At 45.4% G+C, this 19,809-nt stretch overlaps 1 protein-coding gene across 1 annotated transcript in view; it reads right to left on the bottom strand.

Annotated features, from left to right (window-relative positions):
• znf277 (zinc finger protein 277) overlaps positions 1-19,809 on the bottom strand; it is a 72,984-nt gene that overhangs the window by 39,113 nt on the left and 14,062 nt on the right. Inside the window, exon 5 of the mRNA XM_067999571.1 lies at positions 3,332-3,423. Within this exon, the coding sequence (XP_067855672.1) occupies positions 3,332-3,423 (92 nt within the window). The remainder of the gene's footprint in view (positions 1-3,331; positions 3,424-19,809) is intronic.

Genomic DNA, 19,809 nt, shown 5'->3' on the forward strand with positions numbered 1-19,809 from the left:
TAGAGGAGAGGGGAGGAAGAGGGAGAGGAGAGGGGAGGAAGAGGGAGAGGGGAGAGGGGAGGAAGAGGAGAGGAGAGGGGAGGAAGAGGAGAGGAGAGGGGAGGGAGGAGGGAAGAGGAGAGGGGAGGAAGAGAGGGGAGGAAGAGGGAGAGGGGGAGGAGGAAGAGGGAGAGAGGGAGGAAGAGGAAGAGGAGAGGGAGAAGAGGAAGAGGAGAGGGGAGGAAGAGGAAGAGGAGAGGGGAGGAAGAGGAGAGGGGAGGAAGAGGAGAGGGAGGGAGAGGAAGAGGAAGAGGAGAGGGGAGGAAGAAGAAGAGGAAGAGGGGAGGACAGAGGAAGAGGAGAGGGGAGGAAGAGGAGAGGGGAGGAAGAGGAGAGGGGAGGAAGAGGAGAGGGGAGGAAGAGGAAGAGGAGAGGGAGGAAGAGGAAGAGGAGAGGGAGGAAGAGGAAGAGGAGAGGGGAGGAAGAGGAGAGGGGAGGAAGAGGAAGAGGAGAGGGGAGGAAGAGGAGAGGAGAGGGGAGGAAGAGGAGAGGAGAGGGGAGGAAGAGGAGAGGAGAGGGGAGGAAGAGAGAGAGGGGAGGAAGAGGAAGAGGAGAGGGAGGAAGAGGAGGAGAGGGGAGGAAGAGGAAGGAGAGGGGAGGAAGAGGAGAGGGAGGAAGAGGAAGAGGAGAGGGGAGGAAGAGGAGAGGGAGGAAGAGGAGAGGGGAGGAAGAGGAGAGGAGGAAGAGGAGGGGAGGAAGAGGGAGAGGGGAGGAAGAGGAGAGGAGAGGGGAGGAAGAGAGGCGAGGAGGAAGAGGAAGAGGCGAGGGGAGGAAGAGGAGAGGGAGAGAGGAAGAGGAAGAGGCGAGGGGAGAAGAGAAGAGGAGAGGGGAGGAAGAGGAGAGGAGAAGGAGGAAGAGGAGAGGGGAGGAAGAGGAAGAGGCGAGGGAAGAAGAGGAGAGGGGAGGAAGAGAAGAGAGGGGAGGAAGAGGAAGAGAGGGGAGGAAGAGGAGAGGGGAAGAGGAGAGAGGAGAGGAGAAGAGGAGAGGGGAGGAAGAGGAAGAGGAGAGGGGAGGAAGAGGAGGGAGAGGGAGGAAGAGGAGAGAGAGGAAGAGGAGAGGGAGAAGAGAGAGGAGGAAGAGGAAGAGGAGAGGAGGAAGAGGGAGGAGGAAGAGGAGAAGGGGAGGAAGAGGAAGAGAGAGGGGAGGAAGAGGAGAGGGGAGGAAGAGAGAGGAGAGGGAAGAAGAGGACGAGGGGAGGAAGAGGCGAGGAGGAAGAGAGGGAGGAAGAGGCGAGGGGAGGAAGAGGCGAGGGGAGGAAGAGGCGAGGGAGGAAGAGGCGAGGGAGGAAGAGGCGAGGGAGGCAGAGGCGAGGGGAGGAAGAGGCGAGGGGAGGAAGAGGCGAGGGGAGAAGAGGCGAGGGAGGAAGAGGAGGAAGAGGAAGAGGCGAGGAAGAGAGGAGAGAGGCGAGGAGAGGAGAGGAGAGGAGAGGGAAGAGAAGAGCGAGGGAGGAAGAGGAGAGGCGAGGGAGGAAGAGAAGAGGCGAGGAGAAGAGGAAGAGCGAGGGGAGAAGAGGAAGAGGCGGGGAGGAAGAGGCGAGGGAGGAAGAGGCGAGGGAGGAAGAGGCGAGGAGGAAGAGGCGAGGGAGGAAGAGGCGAGGGAGGAAGAGGAGAGAGGAGAGGAAGAGGAGAGGGAGGAAGAGAGAGGGAGAAGAGCAGAGGAAGAGAGAGGGAGAAGAGGAGAGGGGAGGAAGAGGAGAGGGAGGAAGAGGAGAGGGGAGGAAGAGAGAGGGGAGGAAGAGGAGAGGGGAGGAGAGGAGAGGGAGGAGAGAGAGGGGAGGAAGAGAGGAGAGGGAGGAAGAGAGGAGAGGGGAGGAAGAGAGGAGAGGGAGGAAGAGAGAGGAGAGGGGAGGAAGAGAGGAGAGGGGAGGAAGAGAGGAGAGGGAGGAAGAGAGGAGAGGGGAGGAAGAGAGGAGAGGGGAGGAGGAAAGAGAGGAGAGGGAGGAAGAGAGGAGAGGGGAGGAAGAGAGGAGAGGGGAGGAAGAGAGGAGAGGGAGGAAGAGAGGAGAGGGAGGAAGAGAGGAGAGGGAGAAGAGGAGAGAGGAAGAGGAGGAGGAAGAGAGGAGAGGGGAGGAAGAGAGGAGAGGGAGGAGAGAGGAGAGGGGAGAAGAGAGGAGAGGGGAGGAAGAGAGGAGAGGGGAGGAAGAGAGGAGAGGGAGGAAGAGAGGAGAGGGAGGAAGAGAGGAGAGGGGAGGAAGAGAGGAGAGGGGAGGAAGAGAGGAGAGGGAGGAAGAGAGGAGAGGGAGGAAGAGAGGAGAGGGAGGAAGAGAGAGAGGGGAGGAAGAAGAGGAGAGGGGAGGAAGAGGAGAGGGGAAAGAGGAGAGGGGAGGAGAGGGGAGGGGGAGGAAGAGAGGAGGGAGGAAGAGGAGGGGAGGAAGAGGAGGAGGGGAGGAAGAGAGGAGGAGGGAGGAGAGAGAGAGGGGGAGGGAAAAGGAGGGGAGGGAAAAGGAGGGGGAGGGAAAAGGAGGAGGGAGGGAAAAGGAGGGGGAGGGAAAAGGAGGGGGAGGGAAAAGGAGGGGAGGGAAAAGGAGGGGGAGAAAAGGAGGGGGAGGGAAAAGGAGGGGAGGGAAAAGGAGGGGGAGGGAAAAGGAGGGGAGGGAAAAGGAGGGGAGGGAAAAGGAGGGGAGGGAAAAGGAGAGGAAAAGGAGGGGGAGGGAAAAGGAGGGGGAGGGAAAAGGAGGGGGATGGGAAAAGGAGGGGAGGGGGAGGAGAAGGAGGGGGAGGAAGAGAGGAGGGGGAGGAAGAGAGGAGGAGGAGGGAAAGGAGGGGAGGGAAAAGGAGGGGGAGGGAAAAGGAGCGGGAGGGAAAAGGAGGGCCAGGGAAGGAGGGCCAGGGAAGGGTGACGAGCAAAGAGTGCGAGGAAGAGGGGAGAGGTGAGGGAAGGAGGAGAGCAAAGAGGAAGAGAGAGCGGTAGGGAGGGGTGGGGGAGAGTAGGTGGGGGAGAGTAAGAGGGGGAGGAGAGCCTAACCCCTCTTAACTGATACCACTGAACCTGGGAAGATATTTACAGCTGAGCTGAATTTCTAATGTAGAGGGAAAAAAATCACAACTATGTGATAAATTATACATACATGAAAAATGGTTTGTCTTTTGGAATTCTCTGGGTTTGAAGTGAAATATAATACAAAGCTGTGCGACTATGCAACATGTTTCACTGGTTTTCTCTTGTAATTTTAGTCTTCAAAAGGCCTGGACTACAAAAAGTTAACTATAAAAAGGAACTGGAAAAGTTCATATACAAGTCACTTGAATTGTCCTCTGGTTAAAAAAGCACAGCTGCTTCTGAAAATACAGACCTGTTTCCTGCAAATTCTTCATTACAAAACATACAGATACGAGCAAAGTTGCTGTCATTCCTCTCCTGCTGCTGTTGTTCCAAAACCTCTTCCTGTGAAAAAGGAAACTAGTCATAAAAACTGATGACCATGATGTATTTTTGATTGAGAACATTGAGTGAAGAAATATGGACGATCAGGCAATTTGTAGAGTTATTTCTGACTGGCTGATATGCTTATTTAATTTTAATCAAAACTCACATTCTTGCAGACCATCTTGTGTAAAGGATACTCATGGAAAACAATGGAATATCCATACTCAGTGAGAGAGGAAAAGCTCAAACTCATACAAGTAAATGCAATACAACAAATTGTATTTCAAATGCATCTTTAACATAGAAAATGTCCTGAAGTGATTCATAGATGAGAAACAGATATCAAGCTGTAGCAGAAGAATTAAGAGAGATGACGAAAATTTGAAAAGATAAGTTTTGAGGAGACCCTTACAGGTGGAGAGATAAGTAGTGAGGAGGAGTTTCGGGATAGAACTCCAAAGATTAGGGCTGAGGTAGCTGAAGGCTCCACCACCAATGTGTAGTGGAGGACAGAGATGTACAGGAGGCCAAAATCAGAGGACCAAAGAGCATGGGCTGAGAAGTCAAATTGGTGGAGGTTGAAGAGGTACGGTGGGGCAAGGCAGAGACGGAGATTTGTTAACGAGAACGAAGATTTTTGAATTCGATGCCGGGGGACAGAAAGCCAATGGTGATCAGTGAGGATGAGGGTGATGGATGAGCAAACTGGAGTTTTGGACGAGTTGCCTTTTGTGTATAGTGGAGCCCAAAAGGCCAAAGAGGGTGTTGGAAAAGTTTAAATATAACTAAAACGAGGACAAGGGTTTCAATGGCAGTGACAGGAGCGAGGCAATGGCAAGGGTGGATAATATTGCAGAGGTGAAAATAAGTCGTCTTGGTGATGGACAGGAAATAAGGTTTCAAGCTCAGCTCAGGGTTGAAAAGCAGAATAAGGTTTTGCAACAGCTGATTCAATGAGCAGCCAGAAAAAGGATGGAATCAGTGGCAAAAGGTACTGAGTTTCTGGCAGAAGCCATATGTTCAACTGGAGGAAGATCTGGCTGATCGACAATTTGATGTTGGGCAACAGTCTGACAACACAGATGGTCATCAAGTTGAGGGTGGTGATGGATAGAAAAAATTGGGTGTCATCAATACACATAGAAACTGATTGTATGCCTATGGATAATGTCACTGAGGGGCAAGATTTAAATGAAGAAAAGGAAGGAGCCAAGGATAGAATCTTGGGGGTACTCGGGAGGTAGCCAAGTGGGTTTACAAGGAAAAGGCATTGCTGGAGAAATGCTAGCTACATCGGATAAGGAGTTGTCAAACCAAGTGATCGTGGTTCTGTGGAGATTGACCATGAAGGAGAAGCAGTAGAGGGGGATCAAGTGGTTGAATGCTGTGGAGAGGACAGGGTGGGCTAATGTGCCATCGTCACAAATGGGATGCCGTTGGTTACTGTGTTGGATTCCCTCAATGCTATGGACAGGGCAAAAACCAGACTGAAGGGATTCAAACTGAGAATTATGGGAGAGGTAAGCATGGAGTTGGGTGGTGATGACATGTTCAAGAATCTCAGAGGAAAGTGAGGTTAGAGATAAGGTGGCCAGTTGAATCATTGATGTTTACAATACAGAAGGGGGTCATTTGGGTAATTGTGTTCCCCCCAGCTTTCTGAAAGAGTTATTCAGTTAGTTCACTTTGCTAGCCTTCATAGCCTTTTACAATTTTTCTTTTTCAGATATTTATCTACTTTTCTTTTAAAAGCTATTATGGATTCTGCTTCCATCACTTTTTCTGGTAAGGTATTTTTTTTTTTTTATTCGTTCACGGGATGTGGGCGTCGCTGGCAAGGCCGGCATTTATTGCCCATCCCTAAATGCCCTCGAGAAGGTGGTGGTGAGCCGCCTTCTTGAACCGCTGCAGTCCGTGTGGTGACGGTTCTCCCACAGTGCTGTTAGGAAGGGAGTTCCAGGATTTTGACCCAGCGACAATGAAGGAACGGCGATATATTTCCAAGTCGGGATGGTGTGTGACTTGGAGGGGAACGTGCAGGTGGTGTTCTTCCCATGCGCCTGCTGCCCTTGTCCTTCTAGGTGGTAGAGGTCGCGGGTTTGGGAGGTGCTGTCGAAGAAGCCTTGGCGAGTTGCTGCAGTGCATCCTGTGGATGGTGCACACTGCAGCCACAGTGCGCCGGTGGTGAAGGGAGTGAATGTTGAGGGTGGTGGATCGGGTGCCAATCAAGCGGGCTGCTTTATCTTGGATGGTGTCGAGCTTCTTGAGTGTTGTTGGAGCTGCACTCATCCAGGCAAGTGGAGAGTATTCCATCACACTCCTGACTTGTGCCTTGTAGATGGTGGAAAGGCTTTGGGGAGTCAGGAGGTGAGTCACTCGCCGCAGAATACCCAGCCTCTGACCTGCTCTCGTAGCCACAGTATTTACATGGCTGGTCCAGTTAAGTTTCTGGTCAATGGTGACCCCCAGGATGTTGATGGTGGGGGATTCGGCGATGGTAATGCCGTTGAATGTCAAGGGGAGGTGGTTAGACTCTCTCTTGTTGGAGATGGTCATTGCCTGGCACTTATCTGGCGCGAATGTTACTTGCCACTTATCAGCCCAAGCCTGGATGTTGTCCAGGTCTTGCTGCATGCGGGCTCGGACTGCTTCATTATCTGAGGGGTTGCGAATGGAACTGAACACTGTGCAGTCATCAGCCAACATCCCCATTTCTGACCTTATGATGGAGGGAAGGTCATTGATGAAGCAGCTGAAGATGGTTGGGCCTAGGACACTGCCTTGAGGAACTCCTGCAGCAATGCCCTGGGGCTGAGATGCTTGGCCTCCAACAACCACTACCATCTTCCTTTGTGCTAGGTATGACTCCAGCCACTGGAGAATTTTCCCCCGATTCCCACTGACTTCAATTTTACTAGGGCTCCTTGGTGCCACACTCGGTCAAATGCTGCCTTGATGTCAAGGGCAGTCACTCTTACCTCACCTCTGGAATTCAGCTCTTTTGTCCATGTTTGGACCAAGGCTGTAATGAGGTCTGGAGCCGAGTGGTCCTGGCGGAACCCAAACTGAGCATCGGTGAGCAGGTTATTGGTGAGTAAGTGCCGCTTGATAGCACTGTCGACGACACCTTCCATCACTTTGCTGATGATTGAGAGTAGACTGATGGGGCGGTAATTGGCCGGATTGGATTTGTCTTGCTTTTTGTGGACAGGACATACCTGGGCAATTTTCCACATTGTCGGGTGGATGCCAGTGTTGTAGCTGTACTGGAACAGCTTGGCTAGAGGCGCAGCTAGTTCTGGAGCACAAGTCTTCAGCACTACAGCTGGGATGTTGTCGGAGCCCATAGCCTTTGCTGTATCCAGTGCACTCAGCCGTTTCTTGATATCACGTGGAGTGAATCGAATTGGCCGAAGACTGGCTTCCGTGATGGTGGGGATATCGGGAGGAGGCTGAGATGGATTATCCACTCGGCACTTCTGGCTGAAGATGGTTGCAAACGCTTCAGCCTTGTCTTTTGCAGTCACGTGCTGGACTCCGCCATCATTGAGAATGGGGATGTTTGCAGAGCCTCCTCCTCCCGTTAGTTGTTTAATTGTCCACCACCATTCACGACTGGATGTGGCAGGACTGCAGAGCTTTGATCTGATCCGTTGGTTGTGGAATCGCTTAGCTCTGTCTATAGCATGTTGCTTCCGCTGTTTAGCATGCATGTAGTCCTGAGTTGTAGCTTCACCAGGTTGGCACCTCATTTTTAGGTACGCCTGGTGCTGCTCCTGGCATGCTCTTCTACACTCCTCATTGAACCAGGGTTGATCCCCTGGCTTGTTGGTAATGGTAGAGTGAGGAATATGCCGGGCCATGAGGTTACAGATTGTGCTGGAATACAATTCTGCTGCTGCTGAAGGCCCACAGCGCCTCATGGATGCCCAGTTTTGAGCTGCTAGATCTGTTCTGAATCTATCCCATTTAGCACGGTGGTAGTGCCACACAACACGTTGGATGGTGTCCTCAGTGCGAAGACGGGATTTCATCTCCACGAGGACTGTGCGGTGGTCACTCCTACCAATACTGACATGGACAGATGCATTTGCGACAGGTAGATTGGTGAGGACGAGGTCAAGGTCAAGTAAGTTTTTCCCTCGTGTTGGTTCGCTCACCACCTGCCGCAGGCCCAGTCTAGCAGCTATGTCCTTCAGGACTCGGCCAGCTCGGTCAGTCGTGGTGCTCCCGAGCCACTCTTGGTGATGGACATTGAAGTCCCCCACCCAGAGTACATTTTGTGCCCTTGCTGCCCTCAGTGCTTCCTCCAAGTGGTGCTCAACATGGAGGAGGACTGATTCATCAGCTGAGGGAGGACGGTAGGTGGTAATCAGCAGGAGGTTTCCTTGCCCATGTTTGACCTGATGTCATGAGATTTCATGGGGTCCAGAGTCAATGTTGAGGACTCCCAGGGCCACTCCCTCCTGACTGTATATCACTGTACCGCCACCTCTGGTGGGTCTGTCCTGCCGGTGGGACAGGACATACCCAGGGATGGTGATGGAAGAGTCTGGGACGTTGGCTGAAAGATATGATTCTGTGAGTATGGCTCTGTCAGGCTGTTGCTTGACTAGTCTGTGGGACAGCTCTCCCAATTTTGGCACAAGTCCCCAGATGTTAGTAAGGAGGACCTTGCAGGGTCGACTGGGCTTGGTGTTTTGCCGTTGTCGTGTCCGGTGCCTAGTGGTCCGATGCCGGGTGGTCCGTCCGGTTTTATTCTTATTCTGACTTTTCGTAGTGAGATTTTACAACTGAGTGGCTTGCTAGGCCATTTCAGAGGGCAATTAAGAATCAACCACATTGCTGTGGGTCTGGAGTCACATATAGGCCAGACCGGGTAAGGGCGGCAGGCTTCCTTCCCTAAAGGACATTAGTGAATCAGATGGGTTTTTACGACAATCCGGTAGTTTCATGGCCATCATTACTGATACTAGTATTTTAATTCCAGATTTTTTTTTTATTTAATTAATTGAATTTAATTAATTAATTGAATTTAAATTCGCCAGCTGCCGTGGCGGGATTTGAACTCATGACTCTGGATTTTAGTCCAGGCCTCTGGATTACTAGCCCAGTAACATAACCACTATGCTACCGTACCCGGGGTAAAATTGGATAAGGGTCCGTTTCAGGCGGGGGTAGCGTGATGCGCTAGTACCCCGCGCCCAATGGACCCTATGCAGACAGGACGCAATTTGGACCCATCCGAGGACTTAGCTGCAATCAGCCTTCCTTTCTCGGCCTTGCATGTGGAATCAATGCAATTTGCACTTTCCACCACCAGGGGGAGCTCAATCTCTTAAAGGGAGGATGTTTCTTCGAAATCTCTTGAAGGTAGCTGGTACCTGTTATTTGCTGAAAATAACAGTCTACTGTTCCGGAGTGTGAACGGAGATCAGACATCGCACACGTAAAACACAGATGCAGGTCCCATCCCTACGTTTACACACTGATGAGTTATGCTAAAATATTGAATAAAGGTTGCGCACTACTAAATCTCACATCCTCCGATCTGCACGCCAGACCTCACCAACCTGCCAATCTGAGTTGGTACCAGGCCTGCGAGAATGCATGCACCAAGGCTTTCTGCTGATGCACGAGAGGCCTTGGTGTAAGAGGTGGACAGAAGGAGGGACATCCTATATCTACAGGAGGAGGGGGAGGGGCAAGAGGCCCTTCAGACATATACTCAAAAGGCAGTGGGAGACTAAGTCAATGCCAGGCGCACAGCATCATGAACATGGATGCAGTGCAGGAAGAAGTTCAATACTTTGACATGAGTGGTCAAGGCGAGTAAGGTCAACTGTCAAATGGCGTCTCCTACCAACTACACCACGCACTACAACCCCCCCCATCCCAATAAACTCTTTCCATCAGTACTCAACTCTTCCAACCAGATGCTTCCTCTCACCCTTACACATTACCACTGTTTCAAGCTGCCACCCACAACTCACAGGCCACACACACTGGCAGCTATTCAACCACAACAGGCACATCATCCACACACACATCCCGCTTTCTTGCAGGAGAAGGTGGCACATATCAAGAGGCGGCAAGTGGCAGTGGCATTTAGCCTGTCAAGCCTTTTCCGCCATTCAATGAGGTCATGGTGGACCTGTGACCTAACTCTATATACCCGTCTTAGCCCCATATCCCTTAACACCCTTGGTTCACAGAAATCAATCAATCTCAGATTTAACATTCACAAGTGAGCTTGCATCATCTGCTGTCTGCAGAAGAGCATTCCAAACGTCTCCCACCCTTTGCGTGTAGAAGCATTTCCTAACTTCACTCCTGCACGTCCTGGCTATAAGTGTTAGGCTATGTCCCCGCGTCCTAGTCGTCAAGTCTATGAGTCCTCCAAAAACAGTTACAAATGTCTCGGCAGTCAGAAGCAATAATCCAGCCACTAACCTGTAAATCCTGCATGATCCCTTTAAATAGTGCTGGTGGGGGGTCCTACAGGCACTCTAAGACACGTTCCGATGGTCGGGGTTAAGACTGTGCATTGAGTTGAATGATAAGTTCCAAAATGGTGTCTATCACTTTAAATCAGCGTTGCACACTGATTGAAGCCATTTTCTCCCTACTTTACATGATTCCAGCGTTCGTTATCTGCACCTGCGCCAACTCCTATACCAAGATGGCGTCTGGCGTACGTCACGCAGGAAACGTGCGTCACACAGGAAATGTGCGTGCGCATCCAAGACGCCATCTTGGATGTCGGAGAGGCCGTGTAGCGCCCATTGTTTCGAAACAATGGGCGCTACACGGCCCAATTTAGCACCCTGCATGTCCTAACAACCCTCTGCATTAAAAAAAATCTCAATCTCTCGCTTTTTCCTTTTGGTGATGGTCTTAAATTTATGCCCTCCAGATACCAACCAGTGGAAATAACTTTTTCCTCTATCTTACCAAAACCTCTCATAACTTTGGCCACCTCCATCAGATCTCCTCTCAATTTTGCTCTTTCTTGTGAAAAGAACCCAGTTTATCTAATCTGTTATGTTGGCAAATGTTTTGGTCTTGACATCCTTCCCAAAGTTGGAGAACACAAAGGGTTTGAGGGTGGGCTTTCTGAGGAGGAGGGTGATGAGAAGACCTCTGAAGGGGGGGCGGAATGATGCCCATGCAAAGGGAGCTATTCTTGAAGTCAGTGAATAAAGGTTCGTGGATGGTTAGGTGTTTTAGGTGGGGGGGTCAAAGCAGCAGGAGGTGGGTCTCAGAGGAGATAAGCCTGCTAAAAGCTGAGGGGAGTGAGATGGGGAATAAACTAGAGAGTGAAGGGGAATTGGGGATGAGGTGGCAGTTGATGCACTTGTGTGGATAGTTACAAAGAGATGAATAAGTCCAGAAGTTCCATCCACTTGACTTTAGAGGTGAATAAGGAGGGAAGAGGGTCAGGGAGGCATTTGTTGAGAATGGAAATCTGAGCTTTTCTTTATCCTCCAGGATGATTGTAGGAGGATTTGACCATAGGGAAGGTAGACCGAGAGAATATTTCTTGAGAAGGAGAAGCCAGATCTGGCAGTGAACAACCAAGCCAGTCTTACATCAGGTACACTTGTGTCTGCATCCCTCAGACTTTGTTAAATCATTTTCATCATAAATGTTCACTAGCATTATGCAAAATCAGCATGGGTTGACTCGTCCTCTTTCGTACATTAAGTGACTGTACCACTAGCACATCCTTCCAAGTACAGAAAGTACCCAAAAAAGATCCAATATACTAAAAATACCTAGCAGGTCCATTTTTGAAAGTGAACCAGAAGAGAAAATCACTTGTTAAATCTGGTGACTTAATACATGAGTTTCAATTATTGTAACCAAACTACTTTTTAAGTGGTGTGAACAATACCCCATTTGCACTATCCTTTCGGATGAAATGAACCACACATCTTTTGGACTATAATTTAAGCAAGCTAAAAGATTGAGCTCTAAGCAGGGATGGTTCTGACCAAACGTTCCACTGGCATGTTTCCTGTCATAATGAATGGGGAAATTGCAATCTTTGTGCTCATGCCAGTTTCTAAAAGGCCTGGGGTTACCTGATTGCAGGATTTGTGTAGAATCGTTGCAGAGTACGTGAAGGGCCAATTAAAAATAAATGAGCTTACCTGGCTCAACATTTTCATGCCAAAAAAGTGCAGTGCCATAAAAAAGAACTAGGGTAAATTCACCAATCCTGCACTCAAGGGAGCATAGGCTAGAAACTGGGCTACATTATAGCACTGATTATCCAATCTGAACCACCTCCCCCCCTCACCCACCCCCCACTGGAAGTATGGGATCTATGAATTTATCCTGTTTGCCACCAGATGATATGCATGGAAGGTAAGTATGCAAATATCTCAGCGCTGTGTGACATTCCTCTTTGCAATTTCAAGGAGACTTTTGCTTAGTGAACATTGTAACTAATGTTACCAATTTTTTGGATGAGACGTAAACTGAAGCCCAGTCTACTTCCTCAGGTGGGCAAAAAAGATTCCAGGCACTATTCAAGGAAAAGCAGAGAAGTTCTGTGTCCTGGCCAACATTCCTCCCTGAACCAACGCCACCAAAATCAAATCCAGTGGTCATTCAATTATTTGCAGTTTGTGGGACCTTGTTGTATGTATACAAACTGCTGTGTTTGGCTGCAAACAATAGTGACTGCACTTCAACAAATAATCCATTAGTTGTAAAGCATTTTGGGGCATCCTGAGGTTGTGATTAGGTGCTATATAAATGCGAGCTCTTTCTTTTTTGTTCCTAATATATTAAAAAAATTCCTGGAATATAATGAAAAACTCATGTTTTGTAAGTTATGTTTTTATATCTCGATTTCCTTTCAACATTGTCATAAGCAATTAGAAATCAGACCACAGACTTCAGTCCAAAAATTAATGGATAACAGGAAATTCCTGTTATTCCGGTTCAGACAAAAACAACTTTTGCTGAGAAATTTGCCTTTTGTGAACTACCAAAATACATTTCCACATTCTGTGAAAACTAAGTTATTAATGATAGTTTTTCATGAAAAGGTGACATGGAGATGCAGTTTATATTTAAAAGATTGTGTTGATGTGTGTTCCAGTATGTTTTGAACTGTAATTACTTACATCTGTGCGACTTATCGGGAGAGAATTTTAATTATAAAATAAAGGATACACAATGACATTTCTGGATCCTTTTCACATTTCTAAACACAGTTTAAGATTTGAGCCATTACAGAGTAGGAATATACATATGCCTGCTTCAATAGTCAGATTTATTACATCGTATTAGTTGTTACATTTTTGAATTGATTCCTTCTTTTATTCCAGGTTTTTTTTGTGGGGGCGGGGGCGGGCTTCAATGTCTCAGACCATTCCCATTGGCGAGCCTTTGTTCCATTTGTTCCAGGAAGTGTTTTTACTTACCCAAATATCTAAGTAATTTGTAATGTGCCCAGGAATTGAACAGAGAATCCTCTTAACTTTATTCCTAGCTTGCTGGTTTTATCAAAAAGAACTTGCATTTGCATAGCATCTTTCACATTCTCAAAGTGTTCCAACGTGCCCTGCAGTCAATTAATTATTTTTGAGGTATAATCACTACTGTTTTGTAGTAAACGCAACAACCAATTTGTGCATAGCAAGGTCCCACAAACAATGCGATATATGACACCAGAGGAACTACCAGGCTCTTCTTAGAATAGTGCCATGGGATCTTCTACATTCATCCGAACAGGCAGATTAGGCCTCAGTTTAACTAAGGGAATGGGATAAGTATTTGAAAAGGAGGAACACAAAAGGATTTAGGGGGAAATAGGGTTACAGGAGAAAATACCAGCATTGGTATAAACACTGGTGGCCGAAAAGCCTCCTCCTGTGTGGCTATATTATCATTCTGTGAAAACTCTCCTTTATTGAGTCCAAGCCCAGAGAGTGGTTTAGAAATGTTGGTGCTGAGCTGAGTTTAGGACGATGAGCGTTGTGAGAAGTGCCCCAAACACTGAGTCCGCTGCCGCTTTGTGATCTTTCGGTTTGGTTCAGGTCGGTCTGTGCCGACTGGCTTTTGTGCGGTGCAGGGAGATGCTGGCTGTAGCTGTATCACTGTAGATGAATATCAGTAGGTTATCGGATTACAACTAGTTACAGGTAGGATATATAAGTGTTACACCTATTACTAGCAGTTACATATAGACTACCAGTAAGTTATTGTATTACTGTTGGTTATGAGGGGAATCTGGGTGTTACCAGTACTACTAATAGTTATCGGTGCAATTTCAGTGAGTTACTATTAATTACTGGTGGAATCATAGTTCCTCCCACCTCTGCTTTCCTCCTTGCGAATCCAGCCCACACCTTTAGTTCCCCTCTTCCCCACCTTCAGCTTCCCTTCTTCGCCTGCTCGCCAGTGGCCTCTTGTTTCTCAGAACTTCTCAAACAGCTCTTGGCGCAAAACCACGAGCAAAGATACTCAACTGCAGGGGACCCAACCTTTACAAGTAAATTCAATAACAGTAGACGTCACGTGGTCAGAACATCACATGGTCAAACCTCCAGGAGTGCCTCCAACCAGAGGTGGAAACCGTAAATTAATATGAGATTAACATTTTATGATTGTGAACTTTTGAGTCATGGTTTATATATATTTACCAGTTCTATAAAGCAAAACTGTTCTAATATTTGTAATTACATTTTGTGTATGTTGGTTCTTACTCAAGATGACCCAGCTATTTTTCTCTCACTTTGTCATTTGTGCAATATATTTATACAAAACATACAAAAAGGACAGAGTGAAATTGAATTAACTTTTGATCTTTCTCTTGGCTTTAGGCTATTTCAATTTTCCTTCATTCCAGTACTTCACAAATTTCCAAGTGCACCAGTTATTAACAAACTTTCCAGAATATTTTTGAAGGTGCTATTACTTGACTTCTACTTCCAAGTATTTGTGAAAAAAAAATGCAAACATAGGAAGGGATTACAAATGAAAAATAATTATACTGAAAAGTGCTGTAAAAGTCAAATATTGGTTCAGACCAGACTTCTAAAGTGGGAAAATAAATACAGCAAAATTGGCATTGATTTACATCATCATCAAATTCTTTAGGTACTCCGTTGAAGCAAAGTTTCATTTCATATTCTAGGTCAGAAAAACTACAGTGTGTTTGTAGTAAATCATGATCTTCAGAAATTGACCTGTACTGTTGAAACTAAAAAGAGAATGATGCCATGTTTTATTTTTAAAGAAGTTATTTTTTCCCACTCCATGCCATGCATCAGTTCAAGTACAATGGCAGGCAGGTGACTTAGTTTCAGGTTTTTACCAATCCTGTTCTGTAGCCAACCATTGATATATAGAAGAGCAGTTGGGAGTATTTGCACAGCACCTTCTATAGATGTCTAATAGGAAAGCCACCTCAAGGGGAAAGTATGGACACAATCCTATATCATGCCAATCTGTGGCACAGCACTTGAGAACACTAGGATGCTCCACCACCATACTGCCCAAACACAAGTTGTTGTTTTTTTCACAATTGGCTTGCCATGAACTTTTCATCTTTTACTTAAGCAACTTAAAAGCATATGCATCCACCACATAAAACCATCAGCCAACTTGGCTACAACAAAAGAAAAACAAGACAGACATAAGCCAAATAGAAATTTTACTCAACTCCTGCTACTGGCAGAACTAACACTACATATTTGAGGTATTAAGTACTGACTACTCTCTAGTAACCTTTTTTGTATTTATAGATGGTAGTTTCCTGGCACAGGTGCAGATTAAAGTTGACAAACATCAGCTGTTTAGGGGAGATGCTGCACTGATTCACTACACAGCTCATTCTCAATCTCAGACATGCTGTCTGCTGTCAGACATGCATCTGCATAATTTTTTTATATAAAGCTTTCAAAAAAACCTATCGATTGCCCAACACAATTTTTAATCCTTAGAGAAAAACATTCTTTACTTGGCAAATTTCAATGTTGAAATCTCTTTGGCAATGAGTATCCATTAAGATATTTGTCAATACAGGAAACTGCAAGAGCACATAGCCAATTTGGGGGAATGGGCATATAAAGATGAAATAGCATATTTTAGGAAAGCAAACAGAGAATGGAAATATAACCTCAACTGTAACATTTTCAAAGGAGTGGGGGAAGAGAGTGAGCTGGGGGTGCAGGTAGACAGATCTTATAATGCTGGGCTCCAGGTGAAAAAAACATAAATGAATAGAATTCTGGGTTGTAAATATAGAGCAGTGACTAACAGAGCAAGGAGGTGATGATGAATCTGTACAGGTTTGAGCACTTCGTGTGGTTTTGGGTAACCCATAACAGTAGGACTATTGAAGGCATGAAAAAGATGCTTAATAGATTAACTAGGCCGGATACTGGGGATGTGAGGATATAGTTACAACGGCAGACTTGAAAAACTAGGACTGTACACAATGCAGCAGAGAATATTAACAGGATACCCAAAAGAAGTGTTCAAAGTTTGAAAGGGTTTGAGAGGGTAAATAGTGAAAGATTATTTCCACTATTTGGTGAATCAGTAACGAATGGACAAAAACTGATACTAAAAGTATAAAGAGGGAGGCAAGAAGACATAGTATTAGAATATGGAATGTATTACCACATTTGAAGCAGTCATACTGGGAGGGAATTGAATAAACACGTGAAAAGGAAAAATATTAAAAAGTTACAAGGGAAGAGCAGGTAAATGGTATTCCAGCAGATCACTGACGTGGAACTAGCACTCGCATAGGCAACAAAGTGCTGTATGGCCTCCTTTTGTGCAGAAACTTCCATGATACTATGAATATGTGTAGCACCTCAACAGAATCCCAGAGTGTATTAGGTGATAAATCACTCACGCACACTGAAGAATTGTGTTTATTTAGGGTTCGGGAGTCAATTACAGGTAACGACACTGAGTTTTGGCACAAGTTGCCAGAAATTATACTATTAAGACCACAGCAGCATGTTTTTAAACGGAGAAGTAAGCTTTCAAAAAAAGCAGCTTACAATGATCACTCTATTTGTTGGACTATACAAGTGGGCAGTTTTTATTTTCATCCTGACGAATTGTTATGACTTCACTGCTATTAACCAATTTCAACACATATAATACATGTGATCATCACACTCTGTAGTGTTATTTCACGCAAAGTGCTATTATGTGCACTCATATGGCACAAAACAAGGAAAAACACTTAGATTTATATAGTGCCATATCATGTCAAAATGTCACAGCTCCATTTGTGCAGCCTTGTAAGTAGACCACCCAAAGTGTTAGCCTTACCTCAGTGGTAGCACCCTCGCATCTTGAATTATAAGGTTGTGAATTCAAGCAACTCTCAAAGCTTGAGCACCTAATCGAGGCTGCCACTTCACTGCAGCACTGAGCAAGTACTGCATTGTTGGAAGTGCTGTCTTTCAGATGATATGTTGAACAGAGGCCTCATCTGCTGCTCAGAGAGACATTTACATTCCCCCTCTACTAATGTTTTTGTCAATTTGAAGAGCCATCTGACCAGCTAAACAAAAAAAGTTAGAACCTTCTCCAACTGTTGGAACAAATGTACAGTAGGTGGACTTATACTGTAAAGAACAAAAATGTTCCATATTTCTGACTAATCTTCAGTGTAAGATACCCTATATGTAGGATTAGGATTTGGTTTAATCTTGTATGATTAAGGTTTTTGCTTCCTTTTCACTTATTAATAGCTTGTAGACTTGAACTGTAGCTAGAAATAATAAAATAGTTGAATGACAGGGTATGAATGACATACAACAACAACTTGCATTTATATAGCTCCTTTAAATGTAGAAAAACGTCCCAAGCAAGACATTTAGCAAGATAAAGCTTTGTCAGCAAGGAATGTTGAATAAGAGGGTAGCCTATATCACAAACAAACAAGACAACGATCAACAGATCAGTTAGAAAACTGAAAAACAACTCCTTTTAAGGGATGGCTGTGCATGACTAAAGCCCAATAAAGATCTTTAGCTTTCCTTCACAATTTGTAGAGAGAGACAAGAATGAAAGAATCGACAAGGCCACGTTCTTTATCCTGAGCGAAAGCGGGTAATATCATTTATTTCTCTGTATGGCTATTGCTTAAGACATTGAGTGTGTCAAGGCTTGGTCAAACGCAATAAAGATTATTTGCAACCAAATTGGTGTCAAGTCCAAGAACCTTACATCAGTCGTAACACTGGGTTTCTCTAATGAAAATACTTCAAGTACCAGCCGTTTGGAAAACATTACAGTTTCCTGGAAAAGTCAAGTAATACACACAAATTAGCAGCAGTATTCATCTAATTTTTGGGCATATCCTTATTAAACCAAATAAATTACAATGTGAAAACATTTTCTCTATCTGTAAACTGAGGCACCACTATTTTTTTTTGGAGTTGGGACTTTGGAACTCCCTAAAAACAACTTGGATAATACTCTCTTGTTACCTATAAGGAAGTTTGAAACATTGCAAGACGTTGTGATAAATGAACTGCAACCACCAACATTGCAACCTAACTCAGAAATCATAATAGGAGGTTTCATACTGGCATAAAACTAACAACATTAAATGTGAATCCCTATAAACTGTGAATACCACTTGCAAAACAATACAGAAGTGGATACTGCATGAACATATAATAAAGCTGACATGCTATTCCCATGTTGTAACATAGCTAGATTTTACATCAATGACTGAAAATATATTCAATATATAAAACTATAATAATTTTCAAGCAAGCTGAATCAACTTTACCTTTACTTTAGTTCCCTTTAGGTAAAAAAAAATGCATCTTTATGAATTCAGATGCATTCTTTTCTACATGATTGAGGCTCCAAGCTCAGCTTCCCAATAGCTCAGGTATAACGTACTACATGGCACAGTACAGAGCCATACAGATCAGAAAAATCCCTGGTTCAATCATGCTCTGTGATGAGTTAGCTGATCTCAACCAGAATTTGATAGGGGTGTCAGTGCCCCGGAGTTAGGGTGGAGCGAAAAAAAAATCAGCGCGGGATCCCACCCTGATGGATATCCAAAATGCACGAGTATGCACATTGGGAGAAGGACTGGGCTCAACTCTAATATCCTTCACCGTCTAAAAGCCTCCCAAACTCACATTCTAAGCTCAACATGAAATATGACCGATTTGGTATGGTGTTGGAGGCTGCTGATGCCTTTGGAATTCTAGAAATTTGTGGAATACACATAAAATTACAGTAGAATGTGAATGGCAAACCAGTGCAGTTTTAAACGTTGCATTTTCTCTGCGGCCTCTTTTGTGAAAGTATGCGCCTTCCAGTGATAGCTTGTTTTCTCAACTTGTTGGTTCCTTCCCCCAACTACCTTTGGGGTACACATAACTTTGGCCAAGAGGGTAGAGCAGTGAATATTAACATAAAACAGATCTCAGCTGTACACCAGGATACATGAAAATACTGCTCTTTATAAACTCCCCTAAATACTTTCAATTTTCTCTCCTGCCTGTAGGGAAGACATTTTGCTTCTACTTGGCACCTCACCTAAAAACAGGAACTCATTGGAACCTGCATACTTCTACTCCAAAGTGCAGTATCACCATGTCACTTACCTGTGAATTCAGGTGCTTTTTTCCTGTCTTAAGAGTTCATTTTCCACTTTGACATGAAAGAATAAATAATTTTGTTCAACACTGCCGAATAAACTCATGGCTGCAAGTGTGGAATAACGTGGAGTAACGCTAAGTTACCATTGTGAACCGACAGCATAAGCAAGAGAAATAAGTGAAAAATTAAGTGAGTTTTATTAACCAAGACAACTTCAAGAAAGGTAGATAGTTATAAATGTGTTATAAATATTGACTTTTTTGTATTGCAACCAGGCAAATTTTATTTCCATCACAGGTGGTATCCAAGAATGGGACACACCAGCAAAGTTGGTTTTAATCCGCAAAGCATCCTGGATGAATACAGTTGCTGCACATTTCCTGTTGAATTTCTCTCCAATATATACACATGATCTACATGCACAAATGTTACTTTGTATACTATGGCCTCGAGTTTCCTCTATTTGCACCCAGAGACACGCGTAATCTGGGCGCAAACAAATTACGTGGTTTAAAAGATCGCAGAATTTTGGGCATAAGTGAGTTACACGCGTAACTACAATACGCCCAAGTCACCTCGATCCGTCAAACCCTCTGTCTGAATGAATTTCCGGCCACAAAACTGGCTATGCCAATTCTCAAATGCAAGTATCCTCCAATTGCACTTGTTTTTGGGGGGGGGGTCTCTCAACATTGCGACCAGATTTTGAGGTGCAGCAGGAAACAGTCATTTTTCTGGTCTTTTAATTGCAATTTTTGTGTGTTTTAAAAAAAATTATCCTCACTG

Source organism: Heptranchias perlo, chromosome 18 (assembly GCF_035084215.1).
Source record: "Heptranchias perlo isolate sHepPer1 chromosome 18, sHepPer1.hap1, whole genome shotgun sequence".
Lineage (NCBI taxonomy): Eukaryota > Metazoa > Chordata > Chondrichthyes > Hexanchiformes > Hexanchidae > Heptranchias > Heptranchias perlo.